Here is an 18,015-nt window from a genome sequence, read left to right on the forward strand (position 1 = left end):
CTGAAGCAGAAACCTCATTACTTGCTTACCATGTAGAGTCAGGGACTGTGTGAATGTTGAACAGAATGTCTGTTTTAATAAAGTTGAAATGTTGCAACATATTGAGGAAGATGTTGTGTAGCATTTCCACCGATGCACCAGTAGGTGGCAGGACACTCAACATTTATCACCATCAGACATGCTACACCATTCATAGGACAGAAGTGACTTCATTAACACACTTCTCTCTGTCCAGTGACATCATTGTAGTTTATTTCATTTCAATCAAAAAGCTTACAAATGTATTTTTAGATAAATTTAAATAAAAACTTACAAAACATAGCTTGATACCTGGGATCTGTCTGAAATGTGATTGTTCAAGTAGAACGTCAAAAATACACGTTTATGACACGTCATAACCAAAGAGTGCTTCCCTTCCTGCAGACTGCACCCCGACGGTCTACAAGATAATGTTTGACAATGTGTCAACTATACTGTGCATAACATAACATAATCCTCATAAATACAAAAACTTAAATAGGTAGAATACTGACTTTGAGCTATCAGCTGCACTTGAGCTAGACACAAATTCCCTGTAATGTTCACTCGCGTGTCCCTGCCCTTTGCTGAAGGAGACAGACACTGTGGATTACTGTGATGTTGTAGTGAGGTAGATCATTGGTTTTCATTCTTGTACAAAGTCAAATGTAAAGAAAAATATTCATATAGCACACATATCCAACAGATTAAATAAGTTATGTTGTATTGCTTTCACCAGCAATACTACACTGAATACTCTGATAAAACTTCTACTACTACCACTACTTTAATACTATAGTAATAAGTGCATGATCTTTGTGTACCCTGTCTGCACCTCTGCGCGACTCGCCTGTTTCTTTATGAAGCAGAAACGTTGGATTTCTCGGACACCTCTAGGCCGGATTCAGTTGCATTGTCGATCTTAATGAGTGCACTACCGTTATCTGGTTCAGCCACTCCAGTTGGCTGCTGCAGTGTCCCTTGAGCAGTGATAGGCCAAGGTGCAGTGGGTGGTGGGGAAGGGGTGTCCTGTGGAGCATCTGATTGGTCTAAAGAACAAGTGGCACCAAAGCTGCACAGCGCCCCCCAGTGTTGCTCGCACTGCCCACGCAAACGCCGAGCAACCCACAACCTGACCTCCTCTCCACACTTCAGCAAGAAGTTCATCAGCTCCACGTATGGTCTGTCGGAACATGCACATAAAAAAATGACTAAAAAACACTTATGCTATGATCAAATCTATATCTATAATAAATTATACTTCCCTAAGATTCTCATGCATCAGTTGCTTTAAAGTTAACATCATTAGGCGGCCTGACTTCGAGTGAGTGAAACATTTTGATATGTAGATGGTAAGAAAGTAAGCTTCATGATTAACACAAAGGCCACAAGCAGGAAACAACAAAACAACAAACATGGCTCCTGGTGGTGATGCACGCTGTTTACTTCCTGTTTTACTTTGACTAAAAACTGCAGTTTCTCAAGCGACCACTTGAGGCTGGCTACAGAACAAGTCAGTCTCCATAAGCCCCCATGTTAAAACAGCTCTTTAGAAACTTTCTATGGGAGATAGGTCATAGGTCTTTCTAATGTCAGTGGTAATACCGGACCAAACCCCCTGTGTGTAATCAACTGAGCAACAGTGCACTTTCTTTATGTTTTTTTGTTTATGAATAATTAATAAGAGGTGTTTCAAGAGTTACATATTCTTGCTTTAAACTACGTTTAGATGACTGACCTGTTATTACTGTTAAACTAAAGGTCAATACTGCCAAGGGTTTTACTGATGCTCAGACTTTTTGTTTAGCTTGCTGATTATTTTGATGTGTGTCTCTCACCCCGGGGGAAACATCAGGTGGAATTGGACCAGGCTGCCCATGGTGTCCATGTGGTCCCGTACTGCCAGGCAGAGCTGGTGTTTGGAGTAGCACTCTCTCTGGAGCGAGGACACCATCTCTTTTACTGCAGAGCACCGGCGACTCACACAGCTAAAGCGTTGCCGCAGTCCCAGCGCCATGCACCGCAACGCATCCTTCACAAATGACTTTCCCTGAGGAGGAGGAGGAGGAGGAGGAGGAGGAGGAGGAGGCAGGGGAGGAGAGCAACAGAAGGAATAATGACATTTCTGATGACAATGACAATTCTGGCAGAAGAGCTCCACAACAATATTCACTATATTAAATATATATATATACACACACACACATATATATATATATATATATATATATACACACATTATTGAAAGCTGAAAGCATTAGTAATATTGTTTGTTCAGTAAACAGCCATGCACAGACATTGAACATCATCCACTGTGCGTGTTCAAACTGGAGACACATTAGACTTGCATCACTCTCTCATGCACTTCTATTCTAGTATAGTAAGCAAGCTGTTCCCTCTCTCGTTTCACTTCCCCTCTCAGTTTGTTCTGTAACCAGTGCTGCCATGCATGACTATACACTGCTCCGTATACTACACACATTCCTCAAAAATGACTGTACTGAGAGAAGGGATTAAATGAAAATAAAAACACATATCCAAATATGTGTTATCGAAGCTTGCCCTGAGTTGTTGTTGGTGTGTATGTCAGAAATGAGGTCAGACTGTCGCGCTTCTCCCTCACCTGTGAGTCGTAGCGGCCGGCGTTGTGCAGCAGAGTGAGACAGATGTGGTGCAGCCCCTGGATTTCACAGGAGTTGTTGCTGAAACACTGAAACATCCCACAGCCAACATCCCCTGAACTCACCAGACAGCTCTGGATCTCAGCTTAGAGAGACAGAAACAGAAAGAAAGATCAGCAGCAACTTCTCCACAGTGAAGACACAGAAGTGAGCGTGTCTCCCCAATCACGTGCAGCACACATCAGGATAACTTCCTGTCCTGACATTACTCTGCATCAGCTGTACAGACAGAAAAGTGAACCCCCAGGGTATGATGACTGGTGGAGACATTTAGAAGACACAGCAAGCTGACACTGTCCACCATCAGTGATGGAGAGCAATACTCTGACTCAACAGAAAACAGTGTTTCATTTCAAGTTGATCACTTTCTGTTTGGAGTCTTTACTTCGTGTTCAGCTCATCTTTAACCAGTTATTTTGCACTTTCTTGCTGTCACACAGGCCTTTACTATCCGTTATTGTTGCTGTTGATGTTGTGCAGGCTGCAGGTCAGCTCCAGGCCGGATATGCGGTCATGGTGCACCCTGTTGGTACGGAGGGAATGTGCTTGGACGGGATCGAGCGCATTAAATTACAGCCACCAACAGAGCCGGAGAGCCGGAGAGCCAGAGGAGAGGAGAGGCGTGCTATACTGCCTGCCCGGCTCGAACAAACATATGATTCAAGTGTCCTCCGGTGGGAACGAGAGGGAGCATCACAGAGCACACAGGACAGGACGGAAGCATGAAGCTATACTGAAGGTTTTCTCTGCAAAGTAAAGACAATCCTTCCCCTGACCAAAAACAAACCACACACGCAAAACTAATGCTTCCCAAACTTTTTAGTGCCAACATGCACATCATGACCAATCTAACCAGCAACCATGCACATGCTTTGAATTCAACATTTTCCACCAATTCAACTAAAAGAGACCACCCATGTGCGCTCACCACAGCCCCGAGCTGTGTGCGTAAAATGTGAATATGTGGATGCCATGCAGCTCGCTGTGAGCCCACCTGTGCTCTGCAGCGACAGACGTCTTTTGGCCTGGCTCGCTTGTTTCTCCTGGACATCATACGGATCCACGTTCAGCACCTGTTGACAGGCCAGGAGCAGAAAAAGCAGCAAACACTCTTTGGACAGGTTGGCCTGCATGTTCCACACTGATCGAAGCCGAACTGGACTGTTGAAGCGGGCCTTTCTGTGGTCTCAGGCTGGACCAGCTGGAGCATGCAGCCATGCAAAAGACTTTCCACGGTACAGTCCGAGCGCGGCATGAAGGCTGAAATATATACAGCTGCATGTGGGCTGCGCGTTCACGACAAGTCTCCACCAATCACAGCGCAGCCGTGTGAACGCGCACCACATTGCAGCCAAAAGTTTATTATTGATGAGAGGGAGGACGAACAGTAGCTGTGTGTGTGTGTGTGTGTGTGTGTGTGTGTGTGTGTGTGTGTGTGTGTGTGTGTGTGTGTGTGTGTGTGTTGTTTGAAGAGGATCAGCCAAGAAAGTAAAACCCATATTCATAAAGTAAAATGCTCTCATAAGGTCTTCCTGTTCTCTGGAGTCTGCGGGGGTAGGCTACGTGAAGGTCAACCACTCAAGACATCCACACTCAATTAACCCACCAGCCAACCACGCGCGCGCGTGTGTGTGTGTGTGTGTGTGTTTGTGTTTGAGTGTTAGCAGCTGCTTCCTTGGCAGGGATACGTGCAGTAAGGAACGTATGAGAAGCACTCGGACTGAAAAAGAGCGTGTGTGTGAGGAGGGACAGGTTACTTCTGTAAACGGACATTTTTCACATCACATGTGTCTGACAGGCTCACATAAACAAGCCTATGGTATTCTTGTACAGACTGCAGCATCAGCCTCTGACTAGCTTCACTTTCTAAGTTGTAACTAATGTCTTTGTTGATGGTTAATAATTTGCTAATGCTTTAGATCAGTGTGGACTGGCTGAGGAGACCCAGGCTGCAGCAGAACATTTATCACGTGCAAACTACTCTGTGATAAAAACACAGAATGGTTCTTGAGCAGTGGTTCTCAACATGGAGGTCGGGGCCCTCAAGGTGCCAAATGGTTGTGGAAGCAGCACTCAGTGATGTCAACATTTCAATGACATTTAACACTGTTCACTACAGGCTTTATATACACGTTAGTTACCTCAGAAATATCAGACTATTTTTCATTGTTTATTTAAACAAACATGTTGAAAGTGCCTTTATTTAAATAAATCTAAACTTAAAGCAAAAATCAAGTCAGTTGTTCAGTCTGTGAGCACAGCAAGGGTCCTCCTGTCAGGCAGACGGGGGGGGGGGGGTTGCCACTCTAAAAGGTTGAGATTCAGAAACAAATTCTGGCCAGTGACAGTAAAAAGAATGGACAACATACAAGTAATGTCACCCACTTTTTTCTGAAGTACCATTGTGAATCACCTCCTGTATAATCTAAATCATGGCCTAAAATAGGCCAAATGGCACTTGAGTGCAACCACCTGTCAATCAAAGCATCCACATTGTTAATTCTGCATAACTTTAACCCATAATATAATCTGAACAGGTGAGTTGTATATCAATCCACCCTCAGTACAGTTGTCATGAACGGGGAAATTAGCTACAGAGACCAAAACTGTTTTTTGTACCAGGCTGTAAACATGTTTATTTCTGCTGTGAACGTTGGACATTTGGACAGACTTTTGGAGGTTAGGGCACGTTTGGAGTTTGGTGTGGGAGCGGTGAGGAGGTGATATCTGGAAAAATGAAAAAAAAAATAAGGCCAATGATGAACAGACCAAGCGACCAAGCAGCCAACCGACTGATGCTGCCATTCATAGAGCGTGGTTAATAAAGAGGACTGACAGAACTGAGACAAATTTTGACCATTTATTTCTATTTATTATAACTGCAGACTCCCCCTAACCCAACATGTACTCCTAATTATAGCTTATGACTGCTATATAAAGCATTATGATATATTTATTGCCACTAAACTATTAATTACACCCTTGTGCCAAATATCATCAACACATTTGTACTACTGATAAACTGGTTAAACTTGACTTGATAAAATCAAATCATCATAGCTGAGTTACTGCCATCGTCGTTTTAAAATATGTTACTGCCATGAGCAGCAGCAGCTGTGTGTATTATGTTGGTATGGCTGTGAGTTTAGTTCACCTTCACTGCATTAGAGCGGAATCACATATCTCTGATTGTGGCGAGGTCACCAAGGTGAGTTCAACTTTGTTTTTTGCATCCTAGTTGTTGTGGTTGCCTGTTTTTCCTCATAGCGGCCATGACCTCTGACCTCTGACCTTTGACCTTCACAAAGGGACAGGCCACACTCATGTGACACCACAAGATCAGCATCTTCAGGTGGAACTAACACAAATACCTCATAGCTCTCGCTCCTTGCTCTCCTGTCTCCTCTGTTTCACTCTGCATCCAAGAGGCCTTCAGCGAACAAGGTTGAGACACCGGCGTGTATGTTGTCTACAGTGGGAGGTAAAGGCAGAAAATGGTATGTTTATATATATATGTGTGTGTGTCCATGCAGGGGCCCAGTTGGGGAAGACATAGTCTTACAGGGGCTAATGTTTGGACTTTTGTCTGTGGACTTTTTTTTCCCCCACTCGTTCTCTGTCTCATCTTGTTTCAAAACAACATCCCACAGCGTCACTTACACAACCCTGATGACCACCCACACAATGACCCTTCACCCCAACACCGAAAACACACACATGTCCAAAATGGCACACTAATGCACACGGACACCACTGTGCAAACAGTCCACATGCAGGACCCCCTTGTACTCTACTCTACTCTTTCACATGACCATGGTGTAAACAACTTGTCTGCCTCTGGATGTGTGTGTGTGTGTGTGTGTGTGTGTGTGTGTGTGTGTGTGTGTGTGTGTGTGTGTGTGTGTGTGTGCATATAGATCAAAAGTATCTGCTTTGTGACGAATGATCTGTGGAGGAAACATTAGTATAACGTTTGGGTTTATAAACTCTGATCAGTTCACTGCAGTGTGCAGACCTCAACCCTTCATTCACTTCAGGGATTTGTATCAACTTCATGCAAGTTTAACATATTCCGTCCAATTTATTCTTTGTTGTCTGACTTCAGATGCAAAAGATAGACAGAATAGTTTTTTTTTAATTTGTTTGCGCCTGATTAGCTTAGATTTGGTAACATTGCCATTTTAAAAAAAATGATTATTGTGAGAATGACTGTAACGCCACCAACCTGTCAATCAAAGCCGCCATGCTGTTAATTATGCATAATAAATTGAACAGGTGAGTTCTATAAAAATTCCCACTCGGTAAACAGGCTGCAAATGTGTTTATTTCTGCTGTGAAGGTAACATTTTAATACGGGTAGTATGGAGGTTGAAATGTTCTGTAGCCAGTGTTATGTTAGCACACTTGCTAACATGGACAATTTAATAGTTAACTAACATAAACAATAGTCTATAGTAATATTACTTTTAATAGTGACAAGTAGTTTAACAAAGTATTCATAGATTTCAGTAATAACATTACAGTTACACAGGTACTGGTAATGTTACTAAGACTCTTTCCACTGTAACAGGCTTCCTTCCTTCCTTGAACACCGACACAACACCATGAAGCTTGTGGAAATACACCCAATCAAAGACGAGCTGTCTGAAGTGGGAGAGAATGGCTGATTTCCTACAACAGCTAAACAACCAAAACTAGATTTGAAAACGTAAACGGCAGGCTCCGTCAGCTAATTCATCCAAACTCCCAGGGCTGGCCTGGCTTACTTTGACACACACAAGAATATCTCTTATCCTTGTCTGTGCACAATCCTTAGTTCAATTTCACCTAAAGTCATATAAATATACAATTTGCTTTCATCCATCCACATGACATTCATACCTACAGATGAGGCTGGGAGTTTGGGGCGTGGCGACCATGCCCACTTAGAAGACCACGTGCACCAATGAGACCGGAAGCTACAGTCTCCATAAGACCCCATATACATCGCAGAAATAAACATGTTCAAATGAGATTCACAACGAACAAAATGATGCCTATGGAGTGTGAGCACATGCAACAGGTTGCTGACCGCTGACCGAACAAGTGTTTTCTAAATGTTACACAGAAAACCTTCAAAAATTGATTTGTTTTCACTCTAAACTAAATAAATTGAAATAATTCAATTTGTCAATCAGATGAACAGAGCAATACATTTACACACCCGCACACAATGTGTGGATGAGTCTCCTGCCAAAAACAAGTAGTTAAATCAATAAAGTTACGCAAGCTGTGATGACACACAGACACAAACAGTCAAACTGACGTAGTGATGGGCCTTCTCTGCAAACTGCTGGGTTTTGTCTTTGAACTAAAGCTAAGCATTGCATAAAAATGTTCTTTAAAGGATCAGTGTGTAGGATTTAGCGGTGTTGTTGCAGATTGTGACCCCCTCCACCTGCACTCCTGTTCCAAGGATGAAAGAGAAAGTACGATACAGACATAACTACTTATCACCTCTGTGGCTAAAGATAAGGTGTCAGTCATAACTCAGTGCAACTCATTACTTCAGCACCTAATATAGTAACACAGTTATTGTCCCTTCTCATACATGGAGACAGAAACTATAAATGAGGAACACTCACAGCAAAACCATTCCAAGTGGTGGAGTCAGTGGCTTTGTCTCTAAAATATGAGCCTAGAGACTTTTGGGTAGATTCTACCTTTAAAATACCAAACTGAAAACAATGACCCCACCTGGTGGAATGATTATATGCTCTGCCCTCATTGCTCTTCATGGTCAGGCACCATCATATCTTAAAGAGTTCATAATACCTTACTAATCAAATCAAAATATTTATTTGTAATAAAAAAAAAACACATTTTTTTTACAGGGCTTTACAATCTGTACAGGGAGTGACACCCTCTGTCCTTAGACCCTCGGTTCGAGTGAGGAAAAACTTGCCCACAAAAAACTTTTAACAGGGAAAAAAGGTGGAAGAAACCTCAGGAAGAGCCACAGAGGAGGGATCCCTCTCCCAGGACGGACAGACGTGCAATGGATGTCACGTGTACAGGACAAATCAACACAAACATATTGTACAATTACAATGAATGACAAAATGACAATGAATTACAATGAATGATAAAATGACAATGAATTACAATGAATGATAAAATGACAATGAATTGCAATGAATGATAAAATGACAATGAATTACAATGAATGATAAAATGATTACAGTAGCAGTGGAAACTGTGATAGAGACACAGATACACAGCAGCAGCAAATCATCAACTAACTATAAACTGTAATAGAGATATGGTAACAATAATGACAGTAGTAATATATGTAGTGGACGTCATGCAGGACCACAGCAGTAGCCACGATCCATGAGAACCTGCTGGACGACAGAGCACAGAAACTCTGGGGAAGAAGTTTAGTTAGTAACATGCATTGATGAGACATGTAAGTTTACAGATGGTGGTGGAGAGAGAGAGAGAGAGAGAGAGAGAGAGAGAGAGAGAGAGAGAGGCTCCTCTTCTGTGGAACAAACTACCATTCTCGGTTCAGGAGGTAGACACGGTCAACACTTTTAAGAATAGACTTAAGACTTTCCTTTTTGATAGAGCTTATAGTTAGGGCTGGCTCAGATAATCTCTTAGTCCCTTACACTCATGTCTCATGAATGCATGTTACTAACTTAGCTTCTTCTTGGCTCACAGGTTCCCATGGATTGTGGCTACGCTAAGATACTATTATTACTACCTTTAGTCATATTTCCATTAAAGTTTTAAAATTATTATTTTGTTGCTATATAAACTGAATTGCAGGGAACAGAAAATTTTCCATCGGAAGAAATAACTGACACAAAAACTACAGCTGGGAACATGAAGGAAAAAGAAGACAGAGAGGAACATGATGTCACCCGTATTTACTAAAGCACACAGGATGCATGATTGATACCACAGATTAAATAGACACCACAAGGAAACCTGACATGGTGAGACCTCTACATACCGAACACAATATATATTTACATGCATGATTTAAATCATTAAATTTGATACTTCAGATTTTGTAGACATCCTATTCATGCACCTAACGAGTTCTTCTCATCATCAGCCACCATTCTGAATCAGTGTAGACACACTTGTGCAAGTTGAACTTTTATTAATGGAAAAACGTCTGAGAAGTCTGCAATACACATTTTAAAAAAAAAAAAAAAAAAAAAAAAAAAAAAAGTAATCCCGGTTTGTGTCATGTTTTTCTAAAAGGCAGAGCCGTGCAGTGCAGTCACAGTGCACAGCTCAGCACCGTCCGACCTCTCCAGCAGTAGCCCCGTGCAGCACAGACGGGCAATGAAATGTCTCATGCTGAACATTTTTAATGCAGAAACACTCCACACTCCTGACTCCAGTCTGTCAGTGTCATCAGGAAATAACCACCTCCTCATCTTCTTTGTCCTCCTCTTGTCTGATGCTGCACTGTTCAAAGGCTAACACAGCCATACTTTATGTAGACCAGCAAAGATCAGCAAGTGCACCTACATCGAGAGAGAAAATACAGATGGCTTCACTGTATTTCTAAACTGTTCATGAGCTTAAATTGTACTTCAGCTTTTAAACAAACCTCAGGGGGTTTTGGGACCAGAGGCAGACAGGGTCTCTTGCACTTCTGTCTGCTCAGACGGTGCAGAGTTACCACTCTGGGTGTTTTCCTCCTTCCGGTCCCCTGACAGGAAATCATGTATGGCAGTTTCTATGTGTGGCCGGAAAGTGTGGTTCATTTTGGGGTCTACGACCTGAGTGATGATCCTGTCCACTCCAGACTCCAGCATCCCCGATCTAAAGAAACAACAAAAACAGGAGTTACATCTAGAGGAGGGCGATATATCGAATATACTCGATATATCGCGGCTTGTTCTACGTGAGATGTATGAAATGACTATATCGCGACCATCGAGTACTTGTCACGTAAATGTTTTAAGCCGTCGGCATTTAATTCTCCGGAGTTTTGCCTGTGTCACTCCTGGTGCTGCTCACAGCACGCAGCACACTGCCCCGCCCACCCAGAAAAATCCCCTGCGCGCATGCGTACTTTTTGTATCAGGTGAGGAGAGAAGTGAAGAGCCCGAGCGAGTTAATTGAAGATGGAGACGGACGACTTGGTTCCGAAGAAAAACAACTGCGGTCACGCCAGCCGTCTCTCGTTTTCGCGTGGTCACGTCAGCTGCTCCAATATTTTCAAGTGCGCCCTTATTGCGACTTTATGGCAAATACTTTGAGAAAACTGGGAAAGTCAGCACTAGCTTACTGCAGCGTGTGGACACTTCCGGTTTTCAAAATAAGACGTGGGTGTTAAATTTATTAAAGGTTTATTTATAAAATATGAAGAATGGTTAAAATTTGATTTAAAAAAGTGTCTCATAAGCCAAGTATGATCCTGCACTGCTTTAAAGCTCATATTTACATTATGAAATGCATTAAAAATTCATAAAAAATATGACAAGTGTTAAAATGCTATAAAAAGAGTACAAAACAACAACAACAAAAATATCAAGATATATATCGTGTATCGCGATATAGCTTAAAAATACCGAGATATTGGTTACAGGCCATATCGTGCAGCCCTAGTTACATCCAAGAAAAGGCCAGGAGCATTTCAGTTTACAGTTTGTTTGTTTTTTTTAAGATTATTTTTTTTGGCCTTTTTTATGCCTTTAATGATAGGACAGCTGAAGAGACACAGGAAGCAGGGGACAGAGAGGGGGAGTGACACGCAGTAAATGGCCGTCCGATGCGGGATTCGAACCGGGGCCAGCTGCAGCGAGGACTGTAGCCTCTACACACGGGGCGGCCGCACAACCCAGTACACTACCGACTGCCCCCAGGATGAAGGATTTAGCGACACCTAGTGGTGAAGTTGCAGACTGCAACCAACTGAATACCCCTCACATTCCAAGCATGTGGGAAAAACTACAGTGAGCAGGAAACTCAGAAAACATGCAAAAGGCCTTAGTGCCAGTGATTAGTTTGTACATTCAGGACTACTGTAGAAACTAATGATTGTAACTAATAATATGCATATCATATTCCACCTGTGCTATATTCAGTTTACACAACAGAATGGACACAATGGACCTTTAATCCGTGTACCATTTGATTTCAGATCAGATCAGTTAAAGGCAGACTCACTGAACAACGCTCTGTCTGAGTCCATTCCTCATCTGGTTCTTGTTGATGGACGGGTTCCAGTCCTGTGTGCTCAGCTGAGACGTGACAAAGTTGTCAACTTTCTGCCGCAGGTTCTGATAAGCAGGCTGTGGACGGAGACACGGACAGAGAGAGAGGTGGACTCGGTCATTGCACACAGACAGCTTCCAAAGCGCAGCCTGCTGTACACAGAAGCTCTCTGTGAGCAACAGGTCAGAAATGTCACAGCTCAATGTTTCACAGTTTACACAGCGCTGTGTTTACAGCTGGGGCCAGTGCCATCAGCTCGGGGTCCGGCTCGGTACCGTTCGCTGAGGTTACCTTCGTATCGACGTCGGCCAGGCAGTCCCGCCGGAACTCGTCAAACAGCCCGCGGTTCTTCAGGTGCTCCACAATCATGGCGATGAGCTGCGGGTCTCCCGGAGGGAGGTTGGACGGACCGACGTTAACGTTCCCGCTCCCCTCCGCCATGCCGAACCGAGCTAAATAGATTCGTGCTAAACGACTTCACTGGAACGTCAGGCTACACTGAAAGCTAGCTAGCTGACCTGTGTGCGCTTATTTTTATACACAGACACGTCAACGCTGTTTAACAAACCGCGGGCGGGGTCAACGTTCGTTTTGATGAAAAAGGATCAATTGTAAAACGAGCGCTCCCTTCCCTGTTACAACGCATGCGCATTCGGAATGACACCGGAAGTACTTCATTGGAGCGGCGTCGCAGAGTTAGCGGGCTAACGGAGGCTGTCCGCTTAATGAATGTCAATCACTGATCACATCATTAACAGCAGAGACACTGTGGCTGTTCTGTGCTGAGATCTGCACACGGAGCTCCGCGCCTCGCTGCCAGATCTGACTCTACCTGAACTGAACGTGTGAAGGTAACGCTAGCTAGCTGCGTCAGCTAACATCATGGTGCTTGTTGTCAGTGTTCACTCACTCACTCACTCTCTCTCTCACTCTGGAGCTCAGGGCTTCGTTTGAGGCGTGCAGCAGTAAGTGATCGTGGTGTAGCTCAGCAGCAGCTCTCATGTGATCAGACCTGCTGAGAGATCACGGTGTGATGGATTAAAGCAGCTGGCTGACATTTCTCCGTCACTTTACGGGGCGGTGACAGTCTCTGTGCAATCATATGATTGGTCGGTTGAAGGCCTGTTTTGTTGTGAAGTGTGTGGTTTGTTTGTCACAGCACAGGAGAGTGTGCTCTGTGTGTTTTCTGTCCTGATCTAAGATGACAGAAACCAAACCAGCCTAAATCTTTCCAGGGCTGAGACGGCTTCATACCGCAGCAACTTCAGAAATGTTGAAGTGGTGTGATATTAAACCAGTATTACTTACCACGTTCATGAATAATATAACTGCTCTGCACATGCTGAATTATGATTTCATTGTCTTCTTGTTGCAGATGAGTGGTGGACCAGATGCCAACAAGGAGTTCATGGAGCAGCTGCGGATGCAGGAACTCTACGGACAGAGAAATGCGGACGGCTCTGACCCCAACACCTACACCGACCCAGACGATGGGACGGTGTATGACTGGGACCATGAAAAGAAGGCCTGGTTTCCTAAAGTATGAACTCTCAGGTTTTATTTTTCTACATCATCTTTGTTCTTTAAAGTCACTCAGCTTCAGTTTCACCTTGCTAATTTTGTTTCTGTAGTTGCAGCAGTCATGCTTTGTCATGTATGTGATGCTTCATTTAGATGTCTGTGGCCTTATTTTGTCAGCACCAAACACAAGTTGTCATCTAAGACATGGCAGACTGGAATGCAGACTTGTAGATATGTAGAGACACGTCTATTAACTGTGTGTGAACAGTTACTAGTGTGGTAAATGGACTGTACTTATATAACACCTTTCTAGTCTTCCAACCACTCAAAGTGCTTTACAGTACATATCTCATTCACCCATCCACACACTGATGGCATTGGCTGCCATGCAAGGTACCAACTGCTCATCAGTTTGAGGAGCTAACCGTTCACACATTGATGGCACAGCCTTCAGGAGCAACTTGGGGTTTGAACCGTCGATCTTCTGATTGGTGGACGGCCCGCTCTACCTTCGAGCCACAGCCACTTTCTGTGTTAAAGTTAAGCAGGTTTGCTTCCTTTCTCTAGATAACGGAGGACTTCATTGCAGCCTACCAGGCTAACTATGGCTTCACTCAGGAGGGAGATCCAGATACGAACAATGCTGCAGTGAGTAGCACTGACCCGGTGGCCCCAGAACCAGGCAGCAAGCCTTCAGAAAAGGAGAAACCAGGAGAAGCCACCCAGAAACCGGACCAGCATGAGAGCCCAGCTAAAGAAGCCAAGCAGAAAGGGGAGAAGAGGAAAGCAGAGCCAGGTAAAGCCACATCTGCACAGAGGAGAAAGAAAAGCAGTGTGGGAACTAACACACATTTTTACAAAGGGCTCCAGTCACCTTTCTCCATGTCCACTATAGTGATTGTGTTTGTTGATGTCTGCACACTTTCTAAGTTTAACTTTGTACAAATGCATCTTGTCTAATGAACCCTTTTTCTGCCTGTAGGATGGTTTGACATCGACGACAATAAAAACACAAATGTCTATGTGTCAGGTTGGTATCATTTTTATCTCATCGTCAAATCAACAGATGGCCAATGAGAAAAGTGAGTTTGTCTTGTCTGACTCTTTTCTTTCTCTCACCTCGTCACCTTTCCTCAGGCCTGCCTCCTGACATCAGCACTGAGGAGTTTACTGAATTAATGTCAAAGTGTGGCATTGTGATGCGAGACCCCATCACTGAAGAGTACAAGGTCAAACTCTACAAGGACAGAGAAGGGAATCTGAAGGGAGATGGCCTCTGTTGTTATCTCAAGGTTAGTCTGGCTGTATGTCCGTGAGAATCTGTACGACCTGCTCTTTCATGCCAATATATCTGCCCCTTCATTCAGTCACCACATTTACATGCACTCTATTAATGAGGTTACTCTGATAGAAAGTGTTTATATGTACTGTGGTAACCTGGTTACTTTAGATCCCTGCATGCAGCAGGTCAATAATTGGATTTCTCCTTACCCCTGATCTTCTTTTGGAACTCATTCTAAGAGCTCTCCTTACAGGGTGTATGAGTTTGAAGTTTACAAATGTTCAGTGGTGGAAACCAACTTATATAGACTTCTAGAGGCTACATTGTGTTAGTTTTAGTCAAACACCAGGTGGAGTTATTGTAAATATGAGAATACATTGCTCTCCTTTCATTCAATCCTGGCCAAAATAACTGAAGCTGACAGACACACAGCCCTTAAATGTGATCACTTTATTAAGTCCTAGTTAATATTACACTACACTCCAATGAAGTGTGTGTGTGTGTGTGTGTGTGTGTGTGTGTGTGCGTGTGTGTGTGTGTGCGTGTGTGTGTGTGTGCGTGTGTGTGCGCGCGTGTGTGTGCGCGCGTGTGTGTGCGCGCGTGTGTGTGTGTGTGTGTGTGTGTGTACTCTGCAGAAGGAGTCTGTGGCATTGGCTTTGCGTCTGATTGATGAGTCAGAGGTCAGAGGGTACAGACTGCATGTGGAAGCAGCCCGGTTTGAGCTGAAGGGTCAGTATGATGCCAGCAAGAAGAAGAAGAAGAGCAAAGATTACAGGAAGAGGATGCAGCAGCAACAGAAGTAAACTCTACTTCCTGATCTTTTTATTCAACATTCCACAAATCTGCCATTGTCTAGATGGTAACTCTACATTTAGGAAACTCACAAGGTTTGTGTGTGTAAGTTTGCTTACGTCTAAATTTCACAGCAGCTCTTCAGTAATAAGTGACGGCACAGATAGTATGTTCATGTTTTATACTGTCTCTGCTGACAAATGAAAATAATAAGTCTAAAGAGTCATTGACATTTGGCTTCACATGGGACATGGGACTGCATTTGACCCATTCAACATCTTCACTATAAAGACTTTTTACATCATCTGACTTCCTGTAGGCTTTGTCAAACCTACTAGTTTTTATTTTTTTAAACACTTTGTCGCTCTTTAAAACAGCAAATTTCGTTTTTCTCCTTGTGTGATTGCAGATTAACTTCAAATCTCATTCTGGGATAAAGTTCACTTCCCCAAAATGCTAAAGCAGATTAAGAGAAGACAAAGTGAGCTTCATCACCTCGCTTCCTTCTGATTGTACCTGTTCACTGTGTCTTTGTCTGTGCAGGCAGTTGGACTGGAGGCCAGAGAAGCAAGGAGAAGTGAGGAAGAGGCATGAAAAAGTCGTCATCATTAGGAATATGTTCCATCCCAGTGACTTTGAGGTGCAGAAATATACACATGTGCACACATACATATTTCTCTCTCACACACACACACTCAGTCACTGAGGGCATTAATGTGTGTTCTCTGCATTGGTCTGTGTAGGAAGACCCACTGGTGTTGAATGAGTATCGTGATGATCTGCGGACAGAGTGTGAGAAGTTTGGGGATGTCAAGAAGGTCATCCTCTTTGATGTGAGTTTAATGTCATCATGCTGTTTTGAGTTTGATGTCGGTGGCATCGATAAAGAGCTGGTTTGTGTTTGTGCTGCAGAGACACCCAGACGGCGTGGCATCAGTTGCTTTTAAGGAGCCTGAGCAAGCCGATGCATGCATTCAGTCGTTCAATGATCGCTGGTTTGGAGGAAGGCAGCTGTCTGCTCAGCTTTGGGATGGATCAACAGATTATCAGGTATGCTGAATGTAACATATTTAAACAAGGGTAGTAAAAGGTCAAAGTAATGTTGACAACAAACAGACAGGTCATGTCCTCTACATCTGTCAAGACTCTCCTGTGAATTCTGTTTGTGCAGGTGGAGGAGACGACACGCGAGCGGGAGGAGCGGCTGAAGACTTGGTCTACTTTCCTGGAGGGAGGCAAGCAGGGCCAGCAGAACAACAACAACAACAACGCAGAGCCAGCAGAGGGCGCCACCACCACCACAGAACCTACAGAGGCCCCCAGCACCACAGAGACTGAACAGCACCCAGTAACAGAACCACAGCAACAGGAGCAGGAAGCAGACTCTACAGACAGCAGCCTGGCAGGAAGTGATGAGGAAGCTTAGACACTTGCAGCTTTGGTCCCCATGGCAACCAGTTAGGGCAGTCCTGCTCGAAGGTGAACTGCAGCAAAGCTCATTATGGAGCAGGCGAGGACAAGGAGGGCATTTGGACAGTTTGAGCTGTTTTGTAATGTAGAATAATAAAATGATGATTTTGTCTATCGTATTTTCATAATTGATTTAGATTGTAATTACACCTGCATCAGACCACATGTTAGTTTGTTTACACTGTTGTGAGCCCTAAAATAATGAACGATAAAGAGAAGTGAGACTGTTGGACTGTTCAGCTTCAGTGCTCATTAGAAATTAAATTCCAGCCATTCACTCTGATTGTAATGCTGTTAATTCCTATTGTTTCACTTGTAATGAGGGTGTTGAGGTTTGTTGATTGTCCTTTTTGAGCATCTGAATCCATCAGACCACTTGTGAAATAAATTTTGAATATAAGTTTAATCTTTAAGGGGCAAGTTTTACAGAATAGAAGAGGGAAACCCAGAAAACATTTCTCCATAAAATATGAGCGGAGGGGGGACAGATGTACAACAGCAATAGAATAATGTAGTAATAATGATAATCATAATGATAATAGTATATGTAGAGGACGTCAAACAGGACCACAGCAGCATGCTCGACCAATCACTGATCACTGATCTAGGATGTGGCCATGATCCATGAGAACCTGAGAGACAAGAAAGCAGAAGAAGCTAAGTTAGTAACATGCACTGATGCAGAGAGGGAGAGAAGAGCTCAGTGCATCATGGGAAGTCCCCCAGCAGTCTAGTCCTATAGCAGCATAACTAAGAGATGATGTGAGCCAGCCCTAACTATAAGCTCTATAAAAAAGGAAAGTCTTAAGTCTACTCTTAAAAGTGTTGACCATGTCTGCCTCCTGAACCCAGAATGGTAGTTTGTTCCACAGAAGAGGAGCCTGATAGCTGAAGGTATGGGAGAAAAGTTACACACTGGGGAGAACAACAGGAATTCATAACCCATCCAACATCAAATCAAATATATAATCCTTCCATCAGGCCTTATTGTCAGGGGGCAGTATGAAAAATCCTGAAGCACATAAG

At 43.5% G+C, this 18,015-nt stretch overlaps 2 protein-coding genes across 4 annotated transcripts; one reads left to right on the forward strand and one right to left on the reverse strand.

Annotated features, from left to right (window-relative positions):
* Positions 1–221: 221 nt before the first annotated feature.
* LOC104937473 (uncharacterized) lies at positions 222–12,523 on the reverse strand. Its single transcript, XM_027273714.1, has 8 exons — positions 12,216–12,523; positions 11,877–12,001; positions 10,316–10,526; positions 5,984–5,997; positions 3,694–3,878; positions 2,642–2,784; positions 1,857–2,068; positions 222–1,201 (listed from the first exon to the last, which is right to left on the reverse strand). Exons 1-8 carry the CDS (start codon positions 12,363–12,365, stop codon positions 877–879), a joined length of 1,365 nt encoding a protein of 454 aa, XP_027129515.1. The 5' UTR covers positions 12,366–12,523; the 3' UTR covers positions 222–876.
* On the forward strand, positions 12,004–17,105 carry htatsf1 (HIV-1 Tat specific factor 1). 3 transcript variants are annotated; one of them, XM_027273419.1, is made up of 10 exons: positions 12,004–12,106; positions 13,300–13,464; positions 14,013–14,241; positions 14,428–14,475; positions 14,583–14,737; positions 15,363–15,526; positions 16,063–16,159; positions 16,263–16,352; positions 16,432–16,569; positions 16,691–17,105. In XM_027273419.1, exons 2-10 carry the CDS (start codon positions 13,300–13,302, stop codon positions 16,943–16,945), a joined length of 1,341 nt encoding a protein of 446 aa, XP_027129220.1. In that variant the 5' UTR covers positions 12,004–12,106; the 3' UTR covers positions 16,946–17,105. The 3 variants fall into 3 exon arrangements, with proteins under 3 accessions (XP_027129220.1, XP_027129219.1, XP_027129221.1); XM_027273418.1 differs by lacking the exon at positions 12,004–12,106 and adding an exon at positions 12,584–12,775; XM_027273420.1 differs by lacking the exon at positions 12,004–12,106 and adding an exon at positions 13,182–13,205.
* Positions 17,106–18,015: the final 910 nt, after the last annotated feature.

The sequence above is a fragment of the Larimichthys crocea genome, chromosome XXII (assembly GCF_000972845.2).
Source record: "Larimichthys crocea isolate SSNF chromosome XXII, L_crocea_2.0, whole genome shotgun sequence".
NCBI lineage: Eukaryota > Metazoa > Chordata > Actinopteri > Sciaenidae > Larimichthys > Larimichthys crocea.